This window comes from Sciurus carolinensis, chromosome 12 (assembly GCF_902686445.1).
Source record: "Sciurus carolinensis chromosome 12, mSciCar1.2, whole genome shotgun sequence".
Taxonomy (NCBI): Eukaryota; Metazoa; Chordata; class Mammalia; order Rodentia; family Sciuridae; genus Sciurus; species Sciurus carolinensis.
In genome coordinates, this window is record NC_062224.1 from 26820926 (window position 1) to 26830542 (window position 9617).

Sequence of the window (9617 nt, forward strand, 5' to 3'; positions counted from 1 at the left end):
TCATTTCTGAAGATTTCCCAGCTTATTGGGTAGATTATTATTTGTTTTTTGTTTGTTTCTGTTTTAATTTCAACACTTAGAATATATCATCTCATCCTCTTCTGACCTATAAAGTTTCTGCTAATAAGTCTGTTGCTAGCCTATTGTAACTCTTTTATATGTGATATGCTTCTTTTGCTGCTTTCAGGATGATCTCTTTGTCTTTTATTTTTGACACTTTGTATGTCTTGGTGTTATTTTGTTCGGGTTGAATGGGTTGAATGTGATCGGCACAGCTTGACCTTCTTGTACCTTTACATTTCCCCCCAAATTTGGAAAGTTTTATGGTTGGTTTTTTTTAATAAAGTTTCTGGCATTTTTGTATCTTTTCCTTCTAGAACTCCTACAGTTAGAAAATGTGATCTTTGGGGGCTTTCCCATATGTTCTGTAAGGTTTCTTCATTCATTTCATTCTTTTGTTCCCGCTGACTTTATATATTCAAATAATTCCTTTTTGAGTTCATTCATTCTTTCTTCTGCTTGATCAGTTCCCCTTTAGACACCGTATCATTTTTCTTTTGTTTATTGTATTTTTCAGCTTCAGAATTTGGTTTTCTTTTTTATAGTTTCAATCTCTTAAATTTCTTGCTTTGGATTTAGTTTCCTGATTTAATTGCATTTTTTTTTTTTTAATGTTCTTTGTGCTGATCTTTCTTAAAATAATTTGTATTCTTTGTTAGGCAATTTATAAATCTGCATTTCTTGAGGGTTGGTTTTTGGTACTTTTGTTGTTGTTCCTTTGTTGGCTCCATGTTGCTGTCAGTTGTTCTTAATTCTTATGGCCATGCATTAGTGTTTGCATATTTCAGGAAGTAGAGTCTTTTCACACTGGCTTTGTTTAAGAAAGCCCTTCTTTAGTAATCAGCTTATCTGTTCTGTAGACTGGGTGACCTGTTACCTTAGGCAAATAGACCTAGAGACTGAATTTGTGGGATTGGGCATGGAACCTGGATACACTGGTGGATCTTGCGGTCAGGCCTGCAGCAGTGTTCAAAAGCCCTTATCTGTTTGAGCTGTCCTAAATCCTGGGTCCACAGGAGCTGCCCTGGCACTGTGATAGACCTCGAGCTTGAGTATGCAGGCACCAGCTAGTTGCTGATATAGTTATGGGGCCTGGGTCTATTGGAATGGACTTAGAGCTTAGATTATAGAGTCTGGCCTAGCAATGGGTCAGTCCCACACCCTCCATCTCTGGGAGTGGGCCTGGGTCCTGGGTCTAGGGGTTGCCCTGAAGCTTGGGTCTGCATGGATGTTCCTGGAAGTTCCTGGAAGCTTAGTCCATTGGGTCCAGCCTGGCTGCAGGGTTTACTGGGACAGGGTTTGCTAGAACAGATCTGGACCACCCTGGATCTACTATAGTAGGTGTTGTGACAAGTGTGGATCCTGGATTTATGGGAGCCAGTCTGGCACCTGGGATTTTAGGGTATTTGCCCTGTACCTACAATTATGGTGACTGTGACCCCTCAAGGCTCTGGAGGCCTGCCTAGAAGCTAGGTATATAGGTACTGTTCTGGTGACTGACTCCATGGTGGTTGGCCTGGGTCCTAGGACTATAGGAGCCTGAGAATCTGAATCCTCAGGGACATTCCCAGAGAATGGTTTCTAATATAGCACTGGAGTATAATGGAACAAGTTTGGAGTGTGGGACCACATGGACCAGTCTGGAGGATGGGTCTATTGGGGTCTTCCACTTCTGGGTATTACTGGGGTGGACCTATTTATTAGAATCTATGGTTAAAGACTGTTGGCTTACTTCCCTCTCCTTCCTCCAAGCAAAGGAGCTCTCTCCATGTTGTGCTGCCTGGGGTTGAAGGAGAGACAATGTGTGTAATGTAAAATTGTCCTTCCTACCCTCGTATAAGTGAGTCTTATTTCCGTGTTATACTTAGGTGCTGTAATCTCTCTTCTGCTTTCTTTTCTTTTGTAAAGGTATTTTCTGTTGTGGATAATCATTCAAATTGATGTTTCAAGGTAGGGGAATAAGTGCAGGAAAGCTTTATTCTACCACCTTGCTGATATCCAACCTTCCATCCATATTACCTAATGGTGTCACTTGCTTTATGTAAAGAACTTCCAAAAAAAAAAAAAAAAAAGAACTTCCATGAGTATTTCTTACCAGGTATTGGTGCTACCAACAAATCATGTACTTTTTTTTTTCTGGAAGTATCTCTATTACCATTATTTAAAAAATAATTTTGTAGAATATAAGGTATTTAATTAACAGAATATTTTCTTTCTGCACTTTGAATTTGCCATCTTAGCATCTTTTGGCCTTGGTTGTCCCTCATGAGGAATCAGCTGTTAATCTTAGAGCAGTTCCCTGGCATATGACAAACCATTTTTCTCTTGTTGCTTTTAAGATTTATCTCTTACCTATTGGCTCTGAACATTTTTATAATAATGTGTCTTGTTGTGGATCTTTTTTGCATTTGTCCTACTGAGACTTAGGTGATCTCTTCACTATTCATATTTGATGAAAACAATTCAGTCATAATTGTCTAAAAATTTTTGATATCTTAATAATTAGTATATGCTGGAGCAGAACAGAAATCCTTCAACTAGGTCTCGGTATATTTATCTGATTTCACAATGAAGATTATTTTATATATACATTTTGGGGGGGGCAGTTCTGGGGATTGAACTCATAGGCACTCGACTACTGAACCATATCCCCAGCCCTATTTTGTATTTTATTTAGTTTAGAGACAGGGTCTTACTGAGTTGCTTAGAGCCTTGCTTTTGCTGAGACTGACATTGAACTCGCAATCCTCCTGCCTCAGCCTCCCAAGCCTCTGGGATTACAGGTGTGCACCACTGTGCCCAGCTCACAATGGAGATTATTTTAAAACATGAAAACAGCAATACAACACAACAATGAAGACATATTTGCTACCCAGCATAAATATATGTGTGTTTTAAAAAAAAAGGATTAATGTGCACTGGGGATATAGCTCAGTTGGTCGACTGCTTGTCTCACATGCACAAGACCCTGTGTTCAATCCCCAGCACCACACACACACACACACAAAAGGACTAATGTAACAGAATGTGAAAAATATTTATAAAATATTTAATAGAGGAAATATTAATAGTCTTTAATATACAAAGAGCTACTCTGACCAATAAGAAAAACACAGTCTCAGTAGGTAAAGAGTAAGCAAAGGGTACCCAGAGAAAGAAAAATCACAAATGGCCAGTAAAATAAAAATCACCTTTGAAGATTTGGGTAAGCAAATACACTCATGATAATGAAAGTAAATACACTCATGATAAATACACTCATGATAAAAAATGGATTTTACCAGTATGTGTCAGAAATCTCAAAGAAAAATTTATTTGAAAATAATTTTTTCTAAGATGATAGAAAGCAAAATGTGGTAGTAGATGGAAATGAATTAAATTGGTAACTGTTTGTGTCTAGTAGAGCTTTGCAATCAGAGAAAAGCAGAAAGTGATATTTGAGTGAGATTTGAAATACTACTATGGGTCTGCTGTAACTAAAAGCAGTCCATAGCAATATCTTGGTTGCAGGTAGGTAAACAAAATGGTCTGTTTTTATGTTTGTTATAAGACTTTATCCAGTAACACTAAATAGATTAGGAAATGAATGGAAAAATTATTCAAGTGAATGCAAAGGGAACCTTGATGAATCCAAGGTGGGTAATGACTCATCCTAGGTCTTAGCCATACTGCTGGCCACTGAAATAAGAAGGCCAGGGATCAACAGAACTAGAACCAGGATGTTTGACCACAACCTAACAGGCTTGTTTTTTCTTCTGGAGCTATCTGCTGTAGGAATTAGTTAAGAGAACTGTCAGTTTTCAGAATGGCTAGAATTAATTCCAAGTCTTAGCTTTGATAAATTGTGGCTTCTAATATTAGGGTACAGGCCATCATTTTATTAAATCTAGATCTGTATAATATTAACAGAATAATCTAACAGTGTAATAACTATGTTTTTAACCTTTCTACAATGTCAAATCTATATTAAATATAAGTCAGTAGTAGGTTAACCAGCTACTTGATTAAAGGGAAAATTTTCTGTATTTTCTCTTCTGGATTATAATTTTTAAATTCCTGATCATCACTTCTATCTCTAAGAGTTTTCTGCTGAAGACCAATATAGAAGATAACAAATACATTTACAATCCTCTTTATAGGGGCACCTCCATTCTTACCAGAATCTTTTGACCGAATTCTCCTTGATGCACCCTGTAGTGGAATGGGACAGAGACCAAACATGGCTTGTACTTGGACTTTGAAGGAAGTAACATCATATCAACCACTACAGCGAAAACTCTTTTCTGTGGTATGTGATGCTCCTTTGCTGTGAAGGAAATTGACCATCACTAGTTAGACATTGAAAGCATTAGAACAGTGTTCATAGCAGCAGTTTTTGCACTGTAATCAACCCAGGTGGAAACAACCCAAGAGTCCATTGACAGATAAACAGATAAAAATTTGGTGTACTTTTGTGTAACCTTAACAAAGAGTGAAATTCTGATATATGCTATAGTATGGATGAACCTTGATGACATTATACTAAGTGAAATGAGGCAGACACAAAAGGAAAAATTTTGCATGATTCTTCTTATGTGAGGGCACTGGAATAAGCAAATCTATGGAAACAAAGTAAAGTTGACCAGGGAGTAAGAAAGTGGGAGAATGGGGAATTATTGGCTAATGGTTATAGAATTTCCATTTGGGTTGATGAAAAAGTTCTAAAGATGAATAGTGGTGATGGTTATACAAATGCACTTAATGCCATTGCATCATACATGTAAAATTGGTTCAAACGGGGCTGGGGTTGTGGCTCAGTGGTAGAGCACTTGCCTAGCATGCGTGAATCACTGGGTTTCATTCTTGGCACTGCGTATAAATAAATGAATAAAATAAAAGTCCATCAACAACTAAAAAATATTTTTAAAAAATGGTTCAAAGGGTAAATTTTATGTATATTTTACTATATTCAAGGCAAAGACTGAGAAGAACTAATTTTAAATATAAGGCTCCTTTTTATGTTGACTCGTCCTTTAAATACAAGAGCAGTTTCTTCACTGAGACATCAGTAAATTCCAAACATCCTAACCTATCTTCAGGTGGAGGAAAAAAAAAAAAAGAGAAATTTACTGAGTTGTTCCTATAGTTACTTATTTTTCACATATAGTTACTTATTTCTGTGAAGAATCTGATGTAAATTAAATTACTCTTTTTATAGGGTATCTGGTCATTTTTAGCATACAAAAAGCAGGAAGTCTGACAGATGCAAACACAATGATTAGAAAATGGTAAAGGACAGTATCCAGTGTAAGATGTAGAAGGACCATAAGAAATGCAAATTTGATCTCCCATGTGTTTCAGAAGCCTAGGTAAAATATTTGAGGATTTGTCACTCTTGGAAAAATGACTTAGTGGATTTTTACAGAGAATAGACAACATTTGATCAAAGATGAATTCATTATTTCCCCACAGTCCTCTAACTAATTAATACATAGACCACAACACCAATGGAAATATTGTGATTATTCAGTCTCAAGTTGTTTTTGAGTTCATTTCCATTAATCTCTTCACACACCAAAGTAGCACTCTTTGTGGATTATATAACTATTTTAGAGACCACATCCTTGTAATTAAAAAAGAAAAAGCTTAACATAAAGCAGAAACACAATTTGATTGTTACAGATTTTAATGACAAAATCCATTTAAAGTGCTTCTCACATAGTACCTGGCACAGAGTAACAAAGTTTAAATTTTTCCAGTGAAGAAAACAATAGTATATGTTCTGGGTGTGGTTTTTTTTTTTTTTTTTCCTCCCAGTGCCAGGGTTGAACTCAGGGCACTTAACCACTAAGCCACATCCCCAGCCCTATTTTGTATTATATTTGGAGACAGGGTCTTACTGATTTGCTTAGAGGCTTGCTTTTTGCTGAGGCTTCCTTTGAACTCATGATCCTCCTGCCTCAGCCTCCAGAGCCGCTGGAATTACAGGCATGTGCCATCTTGCCTGGCTCCTCAGCTCTTTTTAGTATTTTATTTTAGAGACAGGGTCTCGCTGAGTGGCTCATAGCCTTGTTAAGTGCTGAGGCTGGTTTTGAACTCACGATGCTCTTGCCTGAGCCTCCTGAACTGCTGGGATTACAGACTTGTCCCACCAGGCCTGGCTATATTCTGTGCTTTTAAAAAGGGTTTTGCAAAAAAATTTTAGATAGAATTTGAGAGTCCGAAAAGATAACAGTGTAGCTATTTCAGACAAATTTACTTTAGCATACCTTATTTCTTTATTTATTTGACAGATATTTACTGAGCATCTATCATATGCAAGATGCTATTCTAGATGTTGATGATACAGTAGAAAAGTTTAGCCAAAACATGCTCATTATTTTCTGGAGTTTCTATTCTAATTGGAGAAGGAAATAAGTTTTGTGTATTACAAGGTAATGCTATAGCCTTATGGAGCAAACTAGGAATTAAGGTGGGAGAGGAATGCTAGATTGTAATATTTGGGATTTTATGTGGGGTGATCAAGAAAAGCTTTGCTGACAAGGTGATACAGACACAGGAAAGAGTGAGCAATCAGAGAAGTAGGAGAGCTCTCCAACCTGGTGCAGAGATCCTCAGGTGAGAGTGTGCCTTGCATGTTCCAGGAACAGCAGGAGGTCACTGTTTCTGAAGCAGAGTGAACAAGGATGAGAGGTGTACTAGGCGGCATTAGAAAGACATCAAGAGACTTGTTGTCTGTGTAGGGCCTTGAAGGCCTCCTTAATGAATTTGACTCTTAAGTGATAATGGAAGGATTTGGGGGGGCAAAGTGACCAGTTTAGAAGGGATGTTCTGGCTGCCATAGTGAGAATAGATGGTAGGAGAGAAGGGTAGGAAATGGGTAGATAAATTAGGAGCCCACTGCTCTGATGCAAGCAAGAGATAAAAGAAGGTTGGACCAGAAAGATAGCAGTGGAAGCATTGAAGTGGCCAAATTCTGGATATTTTAAAAGTAGAACTAGGAGGGTTTGGTGATAGAAGATGAATGTGAGAGAGGTATAAAGGATAATCTTAGGTTTGGTACCTGAACATCCTCGAAAGATGGGAAGACTTCTAGTAGGTTTCAGAGGGAAGGTAGGAGTTCATTTTAGGACATGTCAGATTTCATAGTAGCAATTCCAAGGAGGCAGCTGAATGTATGAGTACAGAATGCAGGAAGAAACTGGTCTAAAAATGTCAACTTATGCAATTTGGGAGTTTTGACCTATACTTGGTATCAAAGACATGAAAGTGACAGTCTTGGTTCATATTGGAGTATGGGAGTCCAAGGTTATACATCTAGCCTGGAATAAAAGTGTGTCACTCTAATAACTTGCCATAAAGAACATAATTTTGTTTCTCCCCAGTACCTGAAGGTATCATACATTAAGGCTATACAGTCTCTTCAACTATTTCTTTGGTTTGGTGGGATGCCTGGTCTGATCATAGCTTTCTTCAGGCAGTTCAGTTGCTGAAGCCAGGCGGTGTGCTAGTTTATAGCACATGCACTATAACACTGGCAGAAAATGAAGAACAAGTTGCCTGGGCCCTCGCAACGTATCCTTGCCTTCAACTTCAGTCCCAGGTAAGAGTAATTTCATTTTTTCCTCTCTGTAATCTCATAAATCACAAAAAATGAAGTGCAGTGTGTCATACGAAGAAGTGTGTCAACTAAAACTTCTGAAGCAGATATCATCATAAATGAGAATATTTCTCTATTTAGGTCCATTTTAGACACCCCATAAAGAATTTGCTTGTCCTGATGATAGTTCTTCCCTGGCTTTTTATTTTGCCCTTTTTTGGCGGGGGAGATTGGACTCAGGGGCACTCAACCACTGAGCCACATCCCCAGCCCTATTTTGTATTTTATTTAGAGACAGAGTCTCATTGAGTTGCCTAGCACCTCACTTTTGCTGAGATTGACTTTGAATTTACAGTCCTTCTGCCTCAGCCTCCCAAGCCTCTGGGATTACAGGCATGTGCCACCATACCTGGCTGCCATGTCTTAAAATGGCACCAAGCTTGGGTGTATTTTTGTTACATGTTTATTCTACTTATAGGTGTTGTTCTATTTCACTTGGCACTTTGCTTCTAAGAAGGCTTTCCCCACTTCCCAGTTTTATGTTTTCGTTATATGTCACATGTAGCCCAAGCTGACTTTACTGAGGTGTCTCAAAAGACCAACCAAGAGGAAAAAGAAAAAGGTGGTTCAGTATTATTGCTTCTTTACAATTTATTATATGAAAAATGTTTAATTTTTAAATGTCCAGAGGTTTAGAGATAAGTAAAGCTGTCTTTTATCCATTGCTTTATTGATAATAATATTCCATTTACTGAGTGGCCACTTTATGCAAGACACAATGCCACCTCTATAATGTTTCAGAACTGAGTATTTTACGTGTTCTATGGATTAGAAAATGTAGTCAGTTACTAGCTTAAGACCACACAGCTAAAATGGGTCAGTTGCAATTTTTATGGTTCTGTGAAGTGCATGCCTTTTGTATTTTCATGGTAATTGAGAAGCATGTAGGACATGTTGGGTATTCTCGCATAGGTAACCATTTATTACTTTCCCACATACTATACAGAAAACAATTTATATTCTACAAAAGTGAAAGGCATTTACTCACTTTTCTGTTTTTGGAAGATGTGGTAGGTACAACCCAATTTGTCTTTTACCTTAAGTTATACCAAGCCTATTTACTAATTACAGGGTGTTTGTCCATATTTATTTTCTCCCAATAGAAACCACAGATTGGAGGAGAAGGAATGGTGGGAGCTGGCCTGTCATTTGAACAATTGAAACAGCTGCAGCGATTTGATCCATCTGTTGTGCCATTACAGGACACTGACATTGATTCTCTCAGAGATGCCCGAATAGAGGACATGATTTGGCTGGCAAATAAGGATTGTATAGGTTTTTTTATTGCAAAATTTCAAAAATGCAAAAGCACGTTGGAAAATGATCCTCAGAAGTGAAAATGCCAAACATTTGCTGCTGTTGGTGGTTTTTCCCTCCCTTAAATTGTTGTCAAGTGAATGGCCTGGTTGCTATGGTAACAGAAAGCTGCCAGCAGTTTAACCAGGGATCTGAGAGAATGTGTGTGTTGGGGGAGGTGGGGGGACTGAATTATATTCTGGGTTTATGAAAGAATTTTTTCTTTTTGGATTCAGTAGAGTGTAAATAAAAGGCGCTATGGATGTTTGGAACATATTTTCATGTAGTGTCTTAATTTATAAAGAATACTGGTTATATTGAATATGACAAAAAGTGGTTCAAATTAGCAATATTTAATGTGGTTATTTCAAAAATTGTTTTCTGTTCCCAGGATTCTAGTAGTTGTTTCCTTAAGAATTCAGGGCATGGAAAATACATTTTTCATGTGCCAATAACCAATGTAAGTATTTTATCTTATTCTGTTTATTATTTGGTAAGTAAATCCTCTTTTAAATGGTCTGGCCTTTTCTAAATGATAGTCTTTAAACTAAAAACTAAAATGAGTATTTACTTGTGGGTAAAATAAGTGAGAATATTCCACATTCTGGGTACCTTTATCATC

The 9617-nt window shown here is 37.4% G+C and overlaps 1 protein-coding gene across 4 annotated transcripts in view; it reads left to right on the forward strand.

The window, feature by feature from the left end:
• Nucleotides 1-9258, forward strand: part of Nsun6 (NOP2/Sun RNA methyltransferase 6) — a 44734-nt gene extending 35476 nt beyond the window's left edge. For all 4 annotated transcript variants that reach the window (XM_047521046.1, XM_047521047.1, XM_047521045.1 and 1 more), the window contains 3 exons: nt 4200-4348; nt 7517-7642; nt 8803-9258. In XM_047521046.1, the coding sequence (XP_047377002.1) occupies nt 4200-4348; nt 7517-7642; nt 8803-9036 (509 nt within the window). In that variant the 3' untranslated portion in view covers nt 9037-9258. The remainder of the gene's footprint in view (nt 1-4199; nt 4349-7516; nt 7643-8802) is intronic.
• The last annotated feature ends 359 nt before the right edge of the window (nt 9259-9617 follow it).